The sequence below is a fragment of the Lonchura striata genome, chromosome 9, assembly GCF_046129695.1.
Source record: "Lonchura striata isolate bLonStr1 chromosome 9, bLonStr1.mat, whole genome shotgun sequence".
Taxonomy (NCBI): Eukaryota; Metazoa; Chordata; class Aves; order Passeriformes; family Estrildidae; genus Lonchura; species Lonchura striata.
This window is the reverse complement of record NC_134611.1, coordinates 2582460-2601934: the sequence shown is the minus strand read 5'-3', so window position 1 is coordinate 2601934 and position 19475 is coordinate 2582460. Positions and strand designations below refer to the sequence as shown.

The 19475-nt window shown below is 52.2% G+C and overlaps 2 protein-coding genes across 5 annotated transcripts in view; one reads left to right on the top strand and one right to left on the bottom strand.

Annotated features, from left to right (window-relative positions):
- The first annotated feature begins 354 nt into the window (after positions 1-354).
- On the top strand, positions 355-7341 carry TOR3A (torsin family 3 member A). Its single transcript, XM_021545999.3, has 6 exons — positions 355-658; positions 937-1050; positions 1692-1957; positions 2517-2692; positions 4804-4928; positions 5362-7341. The coding sequence occupies exons 1-6, from the start codon at positions 355-357 to the stop codon at positions 5610-5612; spliced, it is 1236 nt and encodes a 411-aa protein (XP_021401674.2). The 3' UTR covers positions 5613-7341.
- A 127-nt stretch (positions 7342-7468) lies between these two features.
- ABL2 (ABL proto-oncogene 2, non-receptor tyrosine kinase) overlaps positions 7469-19475 on the bottom strand; it is a 44438-nt gene continuing 32431 nt past the window's right edge. For all 4 annotated transcript variants that reach the window (XM_021546008.3, XM_021546009.3, XM_021546011.3 and 1 more), the window contains exons 6-11: positions 17944-18121; positions 17200-17384; positions 16766-16918; positions 15858-15947; positions 14476-14649; positions 7469-13957 (exon numbers count right to left, since the gene is read on the bottom strand). In XM_021546008.3, the coding sequence (XP_021401683.1) occupies positions 12261-13957; positions 14476-14649; positions 15858-15947; positions 16766-16918; positions 17200-17384; positions 17944-18121 (2477 nt within the window). In that variant the 3' untranslated portion in view covers positions 7469-12260. The remainder of the gene's footprint in view (positions 13958-14475; positions 14650-15857; positions 15948-16765; positions 16919-17199; positions 17385-17943; positions 18122-19475) is intronic.

Below are 19475 nucleotides of genomic sequence, written 5' to 3'. Positions count from 1 at the left end.
GCGGTGCCGCAGCTCTGCGGGAGTGTCCGGGAGCCTCCCCGGGCCGCTCCCCAGCTCCTTCCCCTCCCAGCCGGGGCTGGCCGGGCCCGGGGCGGGGCCGGAGCCTCTGCTCGGCCACGGGCTCGGCTTTTGTCGCGTCCCCGCGGCCGGGACGGCGACAGGGAACCGCGTCCGGCAGCGGCTCGGGACGGGGACGTGCGCTCAGCCCGGGCGGGGCGGCCGGCTCCGCTCCCGGGGCCCGCTCCGCTCCCGGGGCCCGCTCGGCTCCCGCTCCGCTCCCGGGGCCCGCTCCGCTCCCGGGGCCCGCTCGGCTCCGCTCGGCTCCGCTCCCGGGGCCCGCTCGGCTCCGCCGCCATGGGCCGGGCCGGGCTGCCGGGCCCCCGCGGGCTCGGCTGCTGCGTGCTGGTGCTGCTGCTGCTCCTGGGCGGCTCGGGCAGCCCCGGGACCGCGCCACCGCCCCGGGCAGAGCAGCGGGGACCCGTCCCGGAGCGGGGGCCGTGGGGCGGGGTGAGGTACGAAGCCGTGAAGAAGCATCTGGGAGCTGTGGGCGCTCTCTCCAAGCGCTATTGGCAGTATCTGGCGTGCAGGGTGTGGCAGGAGGGCTGCGAGGAGGAGGAGGAGAAGCCGCAAGAAGAGCGAGAGGCCGGTCCCATCCCAGGTAAGCTCTGTTCTCTGCCGTGCCCAGGAAGGAGCAGCAGGTCCGGACACTGCTGTGGCCCGGTTCCCGTGGCGCTGCCCTTCCTTCCCGAGGCTTGCTGCCCCGGGCGTCTCCCTCCTCGGCATTCCCCGGCAGCAGGGCAGTGCTCTTGGCTCGGAGCCGTCTCAACCAGCTGCTGCCGGTGCCCGCAGGGACATGGCTGAGTCCGTGCACCTGGGAGACGATTGCCAAAACGTTAAAAAGCCTTTCCTTTCTTCTCTTTCTGCTCTCGTTTCCAGGCTGGGGTTTACCTCTGGTGGGCCAGGATTACCTGGAGATCCTCTCTGCCTGGTACTGCAGCTTCGGCAAGTGCTGTGAGACAGGAGATTGCAGGATAATCAACAACATCACAGGTAGGGCTGTGCTGCTGGTGTGGCTTGTTTTGAGTTTTTTTTCCTGTTAAAGTGTGTTCTAGAAAGTGACGTTAGTAAAGGGCTTTTCTGGGTAGGGTGCTGAGCTGTGGGAGCGTGAGAGGCTGAGCTCAGTCCTGTGTCCCATTTGAAGTTCTGAGAGCAAAGAGAATTTGTTCCTTATTGCACAATGTATCTGCTCCAGCTTGCCAGGAGCCCTGCCTGCATCCCATAGCTTCCAGGCACATATAATGGGATCCAAACTGGCCCAGGACCCTGCCCTATGTCGGGAGGGCACACTGACCTGTGTGTAAGCCATGAGTCGGTGTCTTTGTGTTTTGCTGTCCCTGAGACTCCTGGTATGCAAACCCTGTGCTGGAAGCTTGGGAGGGCCTTTGGGCATTGGTGCTCCCTGCAGCTGCTAAGCATCTCTGCCTTTTCCTAAAGGAAAAAAAGGAGTCAGTGGAAGATTGGTGTCTTTTTGGGGCCAGAGGCTGTTGTAGGCAGGGCACAGGCAGCCTGTGACTTTAATGCCACTTCACAGTTCTTTTGGCCAGGCAGCCCTGCCACATTTTCTCCTCTTACTCCCACCTGCAGTAGCTGTGCTGGCAGGTGGAGGCTGAGCTCGTGCTCTCTCTGTGCAGGGCTGGAGGCAGACCTCCATGGGCAGCTCCACGGGCAGCACTTGGCCAAGGACGTGGTTGTGCGGGCGGTGCAGGGGTTCCTGCAGAGCCCACGGCCCCGCAAGGCTCTGGTCCTGTCCTTCCATGGCTGGTCTGGCACAGGGAAGAACTTTGTGGCTCGGATGGTGGCCAGTCACCTGTACCGGGACGGGCTGAGGAGTGACTGTGTCAGGGTGTTCGTGTCCCTCCTCCACTTCCCACACCACAACTACGTGGACTCCTACAAGGTGAGAGCCAGCAACACGGGGTGGTCCAGTGGGCCTGGCTGCAGGTCACGTCCTTCCCAGCAGCCCTTGTGGGGCTGTGCCTTGGGTCTGTGAGTGAAAGTGGATCCCACAGCACTGGCTGGTTACTGATGAGCAGTGCTTGCACAGCCTCAAGGCTTCCACCCCTCTCCCACTCAGCCTCTGAGGTCAGTACAAAATTTTGGGACACACCAAAGAGCTGAGTCCTAGTGCCAAAGGGATATTCCATGTTATTTATTGCCATGCTCAGGAATAAAAGCTGCACGGAGGGTGGTCTAGGGACAGGAAGCCATTGCTCAGAGACTGGCTGGATGTTAGTGTTTGCTAGTGGCAGGGTGGGTGGCTGCCTTTGCACCACTTGATGTCTTTCCTTCCTCTTTCTTTCACTTACTAATCTGTCTCACCTCACTCGTCTTCCTGCCTTTGCTCTGCCTGTTCTCTGCCCTGTCCTGCTGGGTGGGAGGAGATGGAGCAGCTGTGGTGCCTGGCTGGGTGACCCCAGGGCAGCCCAGGGCTCCTGACTCTCCCCCCTGCTGTGCAGGCCCAGCTGCAGAGGCAGATCAGCGAGACCCTGCAGCGCTGCAGGCAGGCCCTGCTCATCTTCGACGAGGCCGAGAAGCTGCACTCCAACCTCCTGGATGCCATCAAGCCCTTCATGGCTCAACACGGCAGCGAGGGCCAGGCGGATCAGCAGAGGTCTATCTTCCTCTTCCTCAGGTGATTTCTGGTCCCCTGAAGGGATGGGGAGGAGCCAAGTGAAGCTGTTTGTCCCCAGAGGTGCATCATACAAGGGGCTGAGGCAGCAGGGGAGGGCGCAGATACTTTGTTCTCTCGTGGTGGTTGCCTCCATGTTCAGTTTTACCTCTGGATGCTGGGCATCCTCCCTGGGAACGAGGTATCTGCAGGAGGAGCTGAGGTCCAGCTGAGCTGGGACATCTGAACCAGAGTCTAGATTTGGGGGCAAGGAAGCAGAGTCAGTTAACGAAGTGTCACCCTGCCCAGCTGAGCAGATGTCACACTCCAGGAAGCAGAGCTGGGGCTCAAGGTCTTGGTGGGAAGTTCCCATGCACTGTTAGGAGCTGCAGAGTTCCCAGTGCCTGGCTGTGGCTGCAGAATGAGGTGCTGTGAGGCTGATCCTGGCATCAGCACAGCCTGGTTTAGTTGGTTCCTTTCCCAGGAGCTGGGCACATGTGCACCCCAGCACTGTCTCAGTGTGGGATGCAGCTGGAGGGAGAAAAGGGACATCTCAAAAACAGGATGTGAGGCAGGCATCTGACTAAAGTGCCCCAAAAGCATCTTGGTCTCACTTCAGTTTAGGAATTGCAACCTTGAGCTTGGTTCTGGCTTGAGCTGTTCCTAGTGGCTGGAGGTGAGCAGAGCATTCCCCCTCCAGCTCCCACCATCCAGGCAAGTGTTCCAACCTCCAAGCTTGGTGCTCCCTCAGAGAGGTTTCCCTGCCTGTGGAGCACCTGTCTGTGTGCCCAGTCAGTGCCTGTGGAACTCACCACACTCTGGTCCCTCCTGCATGGAAGGAGCCGTGGTGGAAGGGGCAGGTCCTGCCCTGTTGCTCAGCACGGGGTGGACGTGCTGCCAGCTGCACGGGGCTGGCCTGGTGTCCTGCTTGGCAAGCCATGAAGGTCAGCAGTGGACACTGTGTCAGCAAGCAGAGGGGAGCAGGGTGTAATCCCAGGGGTTTCATCATTCCTCGTGGCCGTGTGACACTGACCTGCTTTAGGAGGGATGACTCTGCCCCAAGGCTCCCGTGACACTGGCAGGGTCCTACAGATGGGGTAGGACTGGACTGGCTGCCTGTCCAGCCCAAAGGGGCTGTTTGGGTTGGGAGCAGGATCAGTACAAGCTGTTTTCTCCTACAGATGGGGTAGGACTGGACTGGCTGCCTGTCCAGCCCAAAGGGGCTGTTTGGGTTGGGAGCAGGATCGGTACAAGCTGTTTTCTCCTACAGATGGGGTAGGACTGGACTGGCTGCCTGTCCAGCCCAAAGGGGCTGTTTGGGTTGGGAGCAGGATCGGTACAAGCTGTTTTCTCCCTGACAAGGGGTGGGGGCATGGTGGGAAACAGTGGTGACTTTTTAATTTTCCCTGTATTCCATTTGGGGTCCAGAGCCTCTGATGTGAGGATGGGGTGCAAGATCTGTGCCTCCCTCTGCCTCTCTGCCTTCCACCCACACAAGCTCTGCATCCACTGGTTCCCAGTTCCCTGGGGCATTCAGGGCTGGGGGCAAGCCCCTCACCAGTGCCTGGGGAGGGGGGACACTTTCCCTGGACCTGCTTCCCAAGGTGTAGAGCTGTGCTGGGACCCTCAACAGCTGCCAGAATCTTGCAAACCCCACCACAGAGCTGCTCCCATGGATGTCCAGAGGAGCCCTTAGGTGGGAGCTGTGCTGCTGCTTTGTCCCATGAGCAGAGGATACTGTGCCAGTTCCTGGGCTGCCACTTGAACCTGTGCCCTGGACCTTTACTTCCAGTGGGATTCCTGCCACGTGCCCTGCCGTTTAACCTGGACTTTGTGGTGGTTTGTTCAGTGTTTGGTGTGGAGCCAGGTGTCACCTGCGAGGTTGATGGCTTCCCAAGCCAGGAGATGGAGGATTCTGCTGCCCCTGGGTCTGAGCTGGCAGGATGGCAGACAGCTCCATGAATGCCTACGGAAAGGGCTATTTGGGAAGACGGCTGGCTGTCCATGTGCTGATCCTAGGCAGCAAATCCTCTGTTGCCAGCAGAACTGCTGGGGCCTGTCTGCAGGGAAGGTGCTGGCAGCTCTCAGTAGTTCAGCTCTGGGGGGAATCCTGAGTGACTTCCCTGTGTCCACAGCAATCTTGGTGGCAACACCATCAATGAGGTGGCCCTGGACTTCTGGCGAGCCGGCCGGGCACGGGAGGAGATCTCCTTGGAGCTCCTGGAGCAGCGGCTGCGGCTGGAGCTGCAGGAGGCTGCAGGTAAGAGCTGGGCTTGCTCAGGGGGGCTGTGGGCAGGCTGCCTGCAAGGCTGCCCCTCTGCAGTGCCCCATGCACTGTGTACCACACAAGGCTGTGCCTGGGGGAAGCCCTCGCTCCACCCCAGCCCAGGGTTGTTGACAGTGAGAGCCCCATCCTTGGTCCCTGTGAGCCAAGAGGCCTTCAGGCCCCCTTCAGCCCTGAAAATGGCTGGGGGCAAGAGGCAGCTCAGCCTCACAGGGCACTACTGAGGCTTCTCTGGGGCTCCAGGCATCTCTTGTGTGACTCTTAGAGATGCTCTGTGCTCAGAGCGCTGAGCAGCTCTGCACAAGTGGGTTCCACATGATGAGGCGCTAGGAGCCAAGCCTGGCCTCACAGAGCGATCGTGCTATCAGGTGAAGTTTCTGAGTTTGCCTTGTCTTGTGCTCTGCTCCAGAGAACAGTTATGCCCACAGCCAGCTCCTCAGAGAGAACCTGATTGATTTCGTGGTGCCGTTCCTGCCTCTGGAGTATCACCACGTGAAGCTCTGTGCACGGGACGCCTTCCTGGCCCGTGGGCTTCCCTACACCGAGGCGACGCTTGACCAGGTGGCCCAGATGATGGTGTTTGTCCCCAAAGAGGAGAAGCTTTTCTCTGCACAGGGCTGCAAATCTGTGCCCCAGCGTATCAATTATTTCCTTCCTTGAACACCAGGGGGACCAGACGTGTGCTGAAGGTGGTTCTGCACTCCAGGAGCTGCTCTCTTGGCACAGGGTCAGAGGCAAGTGACCCAGCCAGGCACTGGGACTAACCAGGGACTTAAACCCCCGTTACTCCCAGAGCTGTTGCAGTGAAGGAGCTGTTGCATCCTTTACTCCACAGGCTGCTTTTGGAGCCTGTCCGGTGTTCTGAGTCCCTTCTTTTAGCTGGAGGGGTGATGTGGTTCCCTGACAGTGAGTGGGGACTGGGAATGTCCAAGTCCTTGGTTTGTTGCTGTGTGGTGAAGGGAGGCCTTGGACAGGCTGGTCCTGTTGGGACAGTGTGGCTGAAGCCATGGCCCCACCCCCAGTTTTCTGTGTCATTTTACAAGATCACCCAAACTCTTTCGCTGGAGTTTTTTCCCCCTCTGTTGCTCTCACACCTTTCTAAGGTGTCTGCTGCTCAGGGACCCATGGGCCAGGATCATAGTCTGTGCAGGGAGAAAAGGACTGAATAATCTCCTCTGGAGATGCCAAATCCATAGCTCTAACCTTGGAGTGTCCACCTCTTCCGTTGTATGGAAGCAGCTGCCGGGGTGAGGGGAACTTGTGCTGCAATTATTTTACTAAGCAGGTTGGTGAAGAGCCTGTTTCCTTCACTGCAAAACCAAGAAGGGAAGAAAACTCCTCTGCCCAAGGGCAAAGGGCAGGTGAGGAGGATGGTGGCTGAAGAATCAGGCTGCAGCTGAACATGAGTTTTCATGGATGCAGTAAAAGCTTGGGTTTTTTCCTTTTTTAGTTTTTCTCTTCAGTACATTTGATGCTGTCGCTTTTTGGCTGGTATCAGCATTATTAATATTATTATTATTTTAATTATTATTATTATCACAAGGGGCTGTTTGCTGTCTGGGTACTCTCCAGGTGATGTGTGTTGCAGCAGCTCCAAAAAATTTCATCAGTGTTACGGGAATCACTCTGTGACCTCTGGGTCAAAACTTCCTTCCAACGGGGCTGTGCTGGCGAGGAGTGAAACATCTCCTGCCAAGGACAGGGCTGGGTTTCCCAGCCACCCCCACGAGAGGACCTTTGCTCTATTTTAAGCCCTGACCGATTTTGCGGTGCCAGTGCTGAGCAGGGTGACCTCTGGGGAAGATTGACCAGACAGACGTGTCCAGGCCCTGCAGACTTTGCTTCCCTCCGGGCACGCTGGCTCCGTTATCTCAGGAAGCTTCACAGTCCAAGGCAGAGACGAGCCAGCTGCTCTCCCACTGCTCAGCCAGTGCAGGTGGCTTACCCCTGCTGTGTGGAATGGACCCTGGGGCTGTGCCAGCGTGGGTGATCAGGCATTTCTGAGTTTATGGTTAAGCTCCGGTGTCAGAAACCTGGGAACCATCAGGGCAATGCCTCCAGCTGGGGCAGGGAGGCTGCTGGAGGTGTGTGTGGTCACTGGGCAGAAAGTTCAGCAAGCTCTGTGCTGATGAGTAACCAAAAGGATGTGTGCAAGCCAGGATAGCCCGGGATTTTTTCTAAATGTCAACAAGTGTTCAGCTGGGTTAGGCTGCCACAGGCCGGGCTGGCGGGAGGTTGGTGGTGGGCACGGGAGCAGCTCTGGCTGTGGCTGCTGAGGGAGGTGGTGGAGACATTGAGGGGAAGGCAAGAGCTGCTCTCTGACCACGCCAGGGCAACAATTTGGTTCTATACAGATACTGCATAAATAAAGATACTGCTTTTTTTGCAACCTGGTGGAATTAAAACTATTTCTCTTTTTAACAATTTTTTTCTGCCCAAATTAAAGAGCTTCTGGTTAGGACTGAACAGCTTCAAATAATCATTAAGGGAAAAAAAACCAAAAACCCAGCATCTACTCAAGTGGTTTTTGCCAATAAAATATTGCAACCTTTATTTAAAACAAAATGCAAATTGGCAAAACTTTGTGGAACGACAGGCAAAGAGACCCTTCCAAGGGCCTTATTTACATCAAGTTTAACACTGTTCGCAGTTCACAGTCAGACGATAGTGAGAGAATTAAATTAGAAAAACAACCAAAATATATTACAATAACAATTAAAAAACAAAAACAGTTGACAACACTGCTAAGAGTGATTGGTGATTAACGTGATTAATTTCAATCCATTCCTGCCCTCAATGAATTCACTACCAACACAAACAGTGCCATGTGAGCCCAGCAGGCTCCACCTCCCGTGCACGACAGACACATGGGGAAGAACGACCTCCTTTGGTACAGACATTGCTCAGCCTGGAGCTGTGAGAAACAAGTCAGTGTCCCAGAACCTCCTGTGCCCTGCTACCAGAGAGTGGGCTGAGGGCTTTTTTCCATACTCCAGGGATGTGCAGCACCACCCCAGCAGCCACCCGTGCTGGACAGTGCCCTGGGAGGTTCCCACACGTGCTGCAGTTACCCTTAAGTCTCCTTCCAGCTCCTGGTGAGCAGCAGGGCTGTGCTGAGTGTGTCACAGAGAAGGCAGCAGCCTGATGGCTTTGTAACCACCACCCTGTGGAGTCACTGGTGCCTGTCAGTGCTGTGGATGTCCTGGAGGAAAAGCCTGCCTCAGGTAAGTGGCAGGACACGAGGGCTGGGACTGCTCTGTGGCTGCAGTGTAACCCACCCCACACCTCTGCCTGGTGGGGAGGGACTGCTCTGTCTCCACTGTGGGGTTTGGGCTCCCTGTGCCCCACAACTCCTGCAAAAACACCCTGACAGATGTCAGCCCTCGTGTTTGGCCGTGTCTCTCAGACACAAGGCCAGTGGCACCCAGGAGAAAATCCTGAGGAGGACAAGCACAGCCTTCCTCTCTCCCTCCCTGCTTGTTCTGCATCAGCAACGCTGCTCCCTTCAGTTCCCCTTTCCCACTGCTGAATCTGGCGCAGTCCCAAGACCCAGACTCCCAGCTCAGCTTCACCCCTGCCCACACTAATGAAGAACATGACTAAATCAAGTGCACCACTTTGGGGTTAAGGAGGGTATACAGTGCAGGAAGAAGAGAGAATTGCACCAGTGAGTCAGCTAATTCCCACAATGGTAGGAAGAGAAAGTGCCCCCCTGAGCTCACTCCGTGCTTTGTGCTTGGCAGTACCAGGCCCGTGGGTGCCATTCCCATGGCAAAGACAACCACTTTAAATTCTGCCCCACAGCAGTGCAAGAGAGAGAGCCCAGCTCCAGCTGTGCCCCCACAGCTGTCTTGACAGTGCTGAGGGGAAGAAGTAACAGGACTTCTGCCTTGTCCCCTGCCCCAAACCATGGAGCATGAAGTGCTCTTCACTGGGACAAATAATGGGGTGTCAGCACCTATATGCTCCTTTGCACATCTGGTGCCAGGCTGAAAGCAGAGAATTGGCCACAGTGGAAACCTGTAAGGCAGAAGAGAAAGGCAGACCTAGCTAAAGGGAGAGGGAATGGTAAAAGTTTTAGAAGCAGCAGTGGAAGGCAAGACAACTGGATGGTGATTTACAGCAGAACCAGCTTTCCCAGATTCCTTTTGCTATCCTGCCAGAGGGCAGGGGAACATTGCAGTTTGGCAATAAAACACTCTAGGGCAGCAGAAGTCCCAGCAGTGCTGCAGCCTCCATTTTAGGGGGGAACAGCCCTGGTTAAGTCAGCATTACCTCTGCCACAATCTGCCTTCCTGATGTTAGATGATAGGTAAGGGCAGGGGAAACACTTTCCAGGAGAGTGACAACAGGCAAATCCCCAAATTCCACCGGCCTTTGATTTTGCACCACAGGAGGGGTCAGCACTAAAGGGGCTCCTGTGTTTGGCACAGGGGTTGTAGAGTCTCTGTGCTTGGAGATGCCCAAAGGCTGCCTGGACATGGTCCTCACAGGTGACTCTTGGTGGCCCTGCTTGGGAAGAGTGTTTGGACCAGGTGACCTCCAAAGTGCCCTCCAACCTCAGCCATTCTGTGACTCTGGAAAAGCAGTTGGATGCTGCTCTGTCCCACTGCCCATCTCTGCTGCGAGGGCAAGGAGAAAATGGGGCACCTGAAAGGAAGTGGGGATGGCCCACAGCATTCAGTGGGACACAGGTGCCTTCTTCAGAAAGGGCTGCAAGAGGGGAGTTCTAGTAGTTAGAAATTCCATATTGCTATTCTACCACCTTTGCTGTAGCTTTTCTGGAAGACTGGCATTTAGGGAAAAAAAAAAAAAAAAAAAGAAAAAAGGTTTGTTTCAAAATACTTATCAGAATTGGGCTAAACTTTAAAATGTTCTGGTTAAGATTCCTTTACCCTGGAATCCCTTCAGTTCCAGCCTGTTTGTCCCAGGCTGAGCAGCAGTACAATCATGGAACCATGTGATGGTCTGCCAGGGTAAGCAAGACCTGCCCTTCTGCCCTGAAGAGAAGAGAGCCCCCCACCTTCTAAACCCTTCTGATTGTTTGACAGGCCGTGTGAAGCAATGCCACAAGCCACCTTCCCTTTGCAGGTCATCCTTCCAAAGGCAGTCAGTTTGGATGCACACCTTCCATGAAGATGACAGAGGGAGATAAGGTAAAACCACCAAAGCCCTCAGTAAAGTCTAGGAGATAAGAGGTTGGTACTCTGGCTGTGGAACATCCTTGGGACAGCCCTGAGGGCTGCAGGGGATCAGGACTTGCCAGCACAAGAGGTTGCTTGGTTCTTTCTCCCCCTCACCACTTCACTTATTGGGCCACAAAAGCTCACTGGTCCATTGTACCTCACGTACTGCTCCTCTGCTGTGCCTCCACACACCCTGAAATAACTTTGCTTAGCTCAGACCAGTGATGCAATGAGGATTCTCAGCCCATTTCTGAAGATTTTTCCAGGCCTGTCTCACTCACTATGCTCTCTGGAAAAAACAGGGACACTTGCTGAGACACCCAGCCTGCTTCCAAGCAACAACATGTGCTTCTAGACAGAAACAAAGTGACCATCTTCTACAGTCACACCTGTGCCACAGCTCCACTCGAAATGCTCAGACTAAAAGCAGCACGGCCACACTTGAAAAACAAGTTTAGAAAGCGTTTCAGCCAAAAGAAAAAGACTTAAGGTGCAAAGCAAGTGAGATCCTCTATCAGCAGCAGTGTGAAGTGAGCAGCAGCATGCAGGTAAGGTGTATTTGGAGCCAGGTTTCAGGCCTGTTTCCCTTCCTCTCACAAACCAGCAACTGAGCTCTTCCTACTTGCCAGTACGTTTACACCTTGGGGAGTTGTGCATAGACACAGACCAGCTTTTTGAGGCCACAACAGTCTGCAAACAGCAGAACCAAGGATGACAACATCAACCACTCAGCTGATCTCATTCTGGGATTTTTAGAAGGTATTAGAGATCCAGTGGGAACCCTTCAAGGCAGAGCCACAGCTGTTGTTGCCACACCTCAGGCACAGAAGTGCCCAGGTTATGGGCACATTCCCTACACCACAGCACAGGATTCTGGTCTAGCCTTTAAAATACAGGAATAAATACATGGAGATACCTGTGGTGTTTCCTGTGTGCTGCCATACTTTATTACCTTGGGCTGCAGAGAAGCTGGAAGCCTATGAGACAGGTAAACACCAGAACAAATCCCAGGAATCTGGCAGTGTGAAGGGTTAGGGACAGGTGCAAGGAATCCTGCAGCAGTAAGGACGTGTGGTGAGCAGGCTGGGCTACTGTACTTTTTGGTTCTCCAGCTGGCCCTGCTGTGCTGTGACTGCTAAAGGAATGTGGAGAACAGTCAGGAGGGCAGAGGCTCTGCCTTACCTACCATGGGTCCTCATGGTGATCAAACTGAACTGGGGAGTCAACCTGGTAACAAGTGAAAAACCATCTAGAACTTAAAAAAAAAAGGAAGAACCCACCCACCCCACCAACAAAACTGGCAAGTTGTGCAAGAGCCCCAAACTACTCAATAATGACCATCAAGCAGCACCTGTGCTAGACCACTAGAAATAGGTATCAGCTGAGTGAAGGCTGTGTGGTGGGAAGGGGGAATTCCAGTGGTAAGTCTGCCCAGCATCCCTGACACTTCCAATACAATGACAATGAGAATGTGGTGGATGAGGTGGACAGGAGGGAAAAGGGACAATTTCATATATTAACTAATCTTGCAGTTCTCATTACAGCAGCAACAGCGCTGTGGAAGTTAAGCCATCCAGACCAGTGCATCCACCTCCAGCAGCTCTGAATACTGTCAGTGCATTAGACCTTTCCCCCAGCTGTACATGACCCCCCTCCCGGCCTGCTCTGGCTGCTCTGCCCTTGGTACCAGCAGAGCCCCAGTGCCTTTCCTTGACCTTGTCAGGACAGCAAAGCACAGGTGAGTTCAGCCAGGGTGGGATCTGTGCAGCCAGGCAGCTGCAGCCACCCCAGAACTCGGGCTGACACCACCATCCTGCCCAGAGGGAGAACCTGCCATTGGTTCTCCTGCCTCTGTAGGGGAGGAGAATGAACTTTCTTTCCCTTGCCATACCAAGCAGATCAGCCTGACTAGGTAGGGACAGATCTTTGATGTTCTGCCCCTTACAGCTTTAATCTACCCTCTCCATCCCCAATTTTTTGAGATGAACCTGTAAACGTGAGGAGAACTCAGTGATCTGAGGTACTTCACATACTCAAGTATCAGTCTTTCCTTTTGAAAGCATCAGTACAGAAAAAGTCCCGCCCTCCCCGCGTGTGTTTCTCTTACCCAGATTGACAGTAGCTACCTTTGCACCACATCACTGATTTCTTGGACACATGACAATAAGTTATTAAGGACGGGGTTCGCCCCATGGACGCCAGCAGCTGTCGAGGACACCTGCAGCTCCTGCAGGCTGAGTTCCAGTTTGCTCACGGCTTCCCGGAAGGCAAATTTGTTGCGCGTGTGCGGGATGCAGTCCACGTAGCCTGAGCAGTAATCCAGCAGCTGGTGCCCCGTGTCCACCAGCTGGCTGTTGGGCGTGGGCTCGGCGATGGCGCTCGAGAGGAGACCCGCGCACTCCAGCAGCGCCTCCTTGCTGATCTTGTCTGCGGGGATTTTCTCAGCCGCCTGTTTGGTCTTTCTCAGCGCTACCTTGGCGCCGGCCGTGCCGTTGGCCATTTTCACTGGGGAGGTGGAAGACGATGACAGAGGCACTTGGGGCGGAGGCATCGCAGGCCTCCCAGATTTTCCACCGACAGGTGCTGCTGCTGCTGCCGCCTTCTTACTCCCTTCGTTGGATTCCAGTCCGTGCTGCGCTCCCGCCACGCCGCTCAGCTCTTCCGCCGCATCCGAGCAGGCAGCGGGCTGCTGGAGGAGCCGCATCACCGGCGGTGGAGGTGGAGCACACTTTGGTTTTACCCGTCTGGGCCGGTCCCTGTCGCCGGAAGAAGTGACCTGATGCTCAGATAAGAGCTTAAATTTATTACCCTGAGAGTCTGTGCCAATGAGCTGCACGTCTGCTGGAGTGTGTTTTAGAGTGGGTGAGATTAGGACTGGCACTTTGTGGTTATGAGTGGTTGGAAGTATTGCTGCAGCCTTTACCGGAGATGACCACCCCGGCCTCTCGCCATCCTCCAGGGCCCCTTGTCGTGGGCCACTGTTTTTTTCCTTGCCCTTAGGAGCTGCCACTAGCCCTGGACCCTCCTTTTCTTCTGACGTGGAGGGAGTTCGAAAAGGGAGTGCTGTGGCACCTCTTGGCAAGAGTTTCGCTTTTGGTCTCTCTCTGGTCAAAGCAGGGCCCTCTTCAAACCTTTTGGGAATCAGGTCACTGGCCCTCTCTGTGCTCTCATCGGGCTGGGAGGAGGTGGACACAGTCCGTTCCAGCTGAATTTTTGACCTCTGGGAATTTCTGGGAAGGGTCATTGACATCCTATCCTGCTCTGGAAGCCCTGAGGACATGGAAGATGTAGAGTTTGACCTTGGAAAAGGCTTTGAAGCTTCTTCATTGCCAGTGGGTTTTCCTGCTCGTAAACCCAGCGTCTTTTTAATCAAGCGTGGCGTGAAGAAGCCAGTGATGCCCGACCACCCTCCACCAGTGCTCACAGCCCCAGCACTGCTGGGCCCAGTGCCCTCCTCGCTGTAGAAGGTCCTCTGCACAAAGCCCCCTCCGTAGCACTTGGGGGGAGCCAGGCTCGTGTCCTGCTGCGCGGGAGCAAAGGAGAACCCGTCCACGTGCTGCAAGGAAGCAACAGAGGAAAAGTTACCCGTCAGCTCGTATTTCTTATGGGGCTGGTTCTCCATCTCCCGGAAGGAGCTGCTGCGCTTGGGAGGCGTGGGAGCGTTCCTCTTCTTCATGAAGGAGCTGAAGAAGCCCCCTTTCCTGTCCCTGGTGAACGTGGTCTCTTTGGCATCCTCCAGGAGGCTGCTGGGGGACTTGTCCCTCTGCTTGCGGGGCAGCGCGGGGGACCCGCCTGTTGGCTGGGTGCTTCTGATGAAACCTGGGCAGGAGAAACAGGTCTCAGTCTGGACAATCTAACTCCATTTTCACCTCCCTGTCCTGCACTGGGTTTTACAGGCCTGGTGTATTAACCTGCCCAGGTGCTGCAGAGTTATAGTGAGGGAGGAAGTAAGCACTTGTATTTTATTTTTTCTTTACTTTTTTCCATTTCTGTATATGACTTGTCTGTTGTCTATACTGAGAAGGCCACTTTGGAGAGAGATCAGAAAAGAGCTGCTCTTTTCTTTCAGTTTATAGCTCTTTTCCTGTAAGTTTCTGCTCCTTTCCAAATACCCTAAGTATAGTAGGAAATCTCTTGCTACATTGTTAACTTTAGTTTTGAAGCTGTCACTTAAAAAACTGAATTTGAAAGAAAAACTACAATGAGATTTACTAAAAGAACATTGAAAAAGCTACAGTACTTTATATTTGCCGGTAAATAGTTGTCACAGCAGCACAAAGCATGCCCATGTCACATTGCTCTTTGTTTCTCTGAGAATTCACACCCTGTGCCCACACCTGGTGCTGAGCTGGATGCTGAGTGCTCCACAGTGTCCTGTGTTCCCTCAATGTTCTCCTTGTTCTCTGCCTGTTTCTTCAATGTTCTTGTTTTGGAGGGAAGCATGGGTAAGCGGGGCAGGTAAGGAACAATGGATGAGGACGAGGCTGTTCTTCCAAGCTCCTCTGCTACCTCTGCAAGGAAAAATAGGGAATAATCAAAACAGAGACTAGCAAAGGAAGAGGAAAAAAAAAGCCAAAACTGAGTCTTTCCTGCAACCACAGACTGGCAGGAAGAGATCCATGACTGAGAAATACATAATTTATGGATTTAATCTTTGTTCAAGTCTAGAGGTATTCAGGGTCAGATGTTTTTCCTAACCATTTCAAACTCATTTACATCTTTATAAATTCAGCCAAAAGGAAAAAAAGTAGTGGTAGGATCTGTACAAAGGGTCTATTAAAGGCTGCTCAAAAGCTAAAGGCAGCACTGGATGCATTTGCCTGTTTTCAATCAAGGTGCCTCCTACTGATGCACCCCAAAGTTGTGTCCTCCCTGGAATCTGGGTCTATGTTTGCTTTGCTTGAGGCAAAGCACTGCATCCCCCTAGATGAAGAAATGAAGATTACATGTCAACAATAGGTCAACAAAAAGAAAAAAAAAAAAACAACAGAAAAAGCCCCACAACCTTCTGGCCACACCCAGCTTGGCATTTGTGTGGCACTGGATGTGTCTGTTATAGATCCTCATTGGTAAAATTCCATCTGGTGTGTTTTCTCTGAAGAAGAGAAGTTGATGGATCAGTTGCATATTTAATTTAAAAATTGAGTGGAATGCTCTGACATTTCTGCTTGTCTGCTGAATAGTATCACATTCCTCACCACTATTTACCTCCTGGTAGATTATATTTCGGACTTGAGCTGCACAGATTTGCTCCTAGAAGTAGCTAAGCAGAAAATCCAGAGATTAAAGCACACTTTGTTAAAAGTGGAGGCTGGTAGAATAATATTTCATAACCTAATTACTGCAGTCAGCAAGGGACTGTGATAGGCATGCATCTTTCTCTCTGTCCATTGCTTACTATTCCTCACTCTTCAGCCTGGAAAACAAGAGATTTCCTCTGATAGAGGAGACAATATTCTTTAAATCAGCTCTTTGGCATTTATTGCTCAAATGAAATGACACTGTTCCTTGCACTGGAACATGTCTGAAATTTAATCACTATTTGTGAAACAAGTAAGAAAATGCATTTATGCCAATTATTGGTAAAAGAATAAAAGATGAAGCTCCCACTTCAATCCCACTGCCAGCAGATGAGCCTTAAGGGCCCATCCATGAGACACAGCACTCTAGGGATAACCTCCAGTGCTGTTTCAGGAATAAAAACAACAGCAGCTCTCACCCTCTGAGATGCTCGAGTCGTGGAACATGGTTTCAAAAGCCTGGTGGGTCTCAGCAAAGGAAGGTCGGTCTGGTGGGTTCCACTTCCAGCCTGCAATGTCAGAAAGCAGAGTAAGACTCAGTGCCTAAAACAGGGAGATGAATTTTTCTTCTGTCCAAGTGGACAGAAAGGATCAGACCCTGACCTACTGTTAAACAGGCTTTAGAGTCATTCACAGGTACTGACTCATGGCAGCAGTTAGTACCCTACTGTATCCTCACAAAAAAATCATGAGAAGGAGGAACCAATTCTAGAAATCCCAGCTCTCTGCCAACTCTACAAGTTATTCTCATCCCCCTTTCTGAATTGTTTGGGCAAAGGACAATTCTGTATTTGCTACCCTGGCAGCTTGGACTGAACTCATCTATCCGGTCACAGATAACTGAGTGTGTAAAGCTTCAAGTACCATCCTGCTCCCATTCTCTTAGTACTGAATTTCAGGCAGACCCTTCCAAAAGAAGGATGTGTGGACTCTCTGAGGGAAAGAGGAGGGGAGTGCCTTGATCCTAGATGGAGCTTGGGTAGTTACAGAAGAGCATCATAATGAAAAGTGTAATTTCTGTAGATAGAAATCTGCACTAGAAGAATGTATTTGGAAGCACTGTCTGCTGGTATCACCACAGGGTCTGGAAAGCGACTGGCATTCTGCTTGTTTTGCACTGTGATTATATGAATTCCCAGCTTTTGGGCTTTTCTCAGCTTCCTTAAGGTTTTTTAAGCAGTAATATCCTTCATCATTCCCTACCTTCTTTGTTTCATAACTGAAGCCCACCCGAACTTTGGCATGCTGAGGATCAGGTGTTGCTGTTAATTACAGATTCCTCCCACCTTCCCACGCTTTGTCCCCAAAAGTGGAAGAAGATACTCACATGCCCTCATGAGTTCATACACCTTGGGAGGGCACCCCTCTGGTTGCTCCATCCGATAGCCCTTTTCCAGCAGATCATACACCTGAGAGAGGTCAATGCCTGGGTATGGTGACATCCCATAGGTAGCAATTTCCCATAACAGCACCCCAAAGGCTGCAAAAGGAAGGAAACAAAATTCCTGGTCATAAGTCTGCCCCTTTGTTGTTCATTACTCTGTGGCCTTTGCCTTGAAGCAGCATTGTTTCCTTGCAGGTATTTCAGGCCAGTCTACGTGGAGACATCACATGCTAAAAATGTTATTGATTCATGAAGTTCTGGCCTGGCATGTGACCATCTTCACAAGGGTTTCTGCTCAGGCCAGAAAGCAAGTTGTCTGGGCTGGCAGAAAAAAACAAAATGAACAAAAAAAGGACACTGAAGGTGAGTTTTCTTACCCCACACATCTGATTTGATTGAAAAGGTGTTGTAGGCCAGGCTCTCAGGAGCTGTCCATTTGATTGGGAACTTGGCCCCAGCATGGGCTGTGTAGGTATCACCAGTCATGAGTCGACTTAAGCCGAAGTCAGCCACCTTCACCACGTGGTTTTCCCCAACTAAGCAGTTCCGTGCTGCCAGGTCCCTGCACAAAGGAACAAAGGACACCACTGCAGCAGCAGCAGGGCTTTTGAATGCAGTTTTAGGGCCCTGCTTCCCTGGATCAGGAAATGCTCTCTGTATACAGCAGGTAGCAAGGTGAGCTTTGCCCTGAACAGTGTCAGACACCGAGTTGACTTATTCTTAGGAGCAATGAGGTAAATCTGGACTAGGATTAACTTTTTAAATTCTATTAAGTTTTCAGTAATGGTGGCTGTTACAGTGCCAAGTTTATGTTTCCTGAGGATAGGATGGGATCAGCAGCTCATCACACACTGATAACAGACTTACTGCATGGCTTTTTCTGCATTTAAACAGGACTTTGGATGGGCACTGTCTGCACACAGGTGTTTCCAGGCAGTTGGGCACGATTGCTATCAATGTCCTGGGGAGAAGCTATTGCAAGACAGCCAATGGATAAAGCCAGTGTGAATTCCAACCATGAAAGAAACCTCCCCAGAAGCTGGAATTCCCAGCCCATCATTCTGGTGGCCTGTTTATCACTGCAATCTGAAACTGTACCAGCTCAACATGACTTCCCCCACCTGTGGATGAAGTTCTTCTTCTCCAGGTACTCCATGGCAGAGGAGATCTGGGTGGCCATGTAGAGCAGCACGACAGCGCTGACCTCCTCGCGGTTGCACTCGCGCAGGTAGTCCAGCAGGTTCCCGTAGGGCATGTACTCTGTCACAATGTAAAACGGGGGCTCCAGGGTGCACACACCTGCCAGGGAGGAGCAGGCAGCATGTGAATAAAGCTTCCCTTTCTCACCACTGTTCCTGATTTAACAGCCACTGATTTTCGTACCATTGCATTTTGCACCACTGAGTGTTCTTCTGGGAAAGTGAAGACTTCCATGTACAAGACCCAGGTCAGTGCAGCCCAAACTCGGGGCTTCTGTCTGTTTTTCTCTCCATGCACTTTATGGATCGAGAAAAATAAGTCTATAAAAGCACTACTATTCCTATCTAATATTCATGAAGCAGTAGTTCTGTTCTTTGAAAGGTTACAGAACGAAAAAGGAGAATTATGAACACACAGTTTGCTTTTCTTCCCCCCTCTGCCTTCATAAAGCTGAAGAGTGGCCAACTGGAAGTAGGTACCTGTCAGCTGGCAAGATTTCCAGACTGAAATGTCACCACAGAGTAATGTGAAGCACTCCCATGTGCTGGGTAAGGAATCAGCACGGTGGGACCTGCTCCTAGAGCAGCATTCCCACACATTCCTGGGATGACTCCTTGCTACAGTCACTGTACAAAGCATGTCAAGGCGGAGGAGGAGGGCAACAGGATACTCTTGTCACAGCTCTGGGATCCCCCCTGCAGCTCTTTACACGTTCAGGAGTGAAGCACTGTGCATCAGAAAGAGCAAAAATGCAGCTCTCCGATGACAAAACTCTGAGTGGCTGCTCCTGGAACCAGACAGGGCTGGCACACACTTCATCTGTGCCCTTTTTAAAAAATGGGTACAGAACAGTTGCTGTTAGTAAAAGCCTTCACATTCTTCACATTTCTCCTTTCATCCTAGGCTTGGCTTGACAGCTCTGCTTCTGAAAGTGCCAGAAATCCAGAGGCAATTAAACACTAGTAAAGGTTTAGGGTGTCTCCTTAAGAATCTTTGTGCATGTAGATTTAACAGCTATGCAAACTATTTAATAATGATCATCATATCATGCATCTGCCAGTGAGACAACAGGGCAGAGTCACGATGTAAAGCCTGTGGGTTTTTTCCAGTCCTGAGTTGTTTGATCTCATGCACTTATTTGGTGATACACAGAGTTCCTCACAGCAGCAGCAATCTGGTGTCTTCTGCCTAATTATGGACTAATTTGTTCTTTTCAACGCAGCCTTTTCTGTAAATGTCTCTGATTTGAGAAGTATGGAGAATGGTATTTGTTGTGCTTCCAACAGAATTTTTCATTTCACTTTGAATTTTCTTACAATTTTTTCCTGTTCTCTCAGAAAAATAAGCCACAGAAAATGATTTTGTAAATCTGATTTAACAGAGCAGAGAAGGAATCTGAATCTGATCACTGAACCCTGGAGCATGTTTAAGGCCAAGGACACAAACCAGCAGG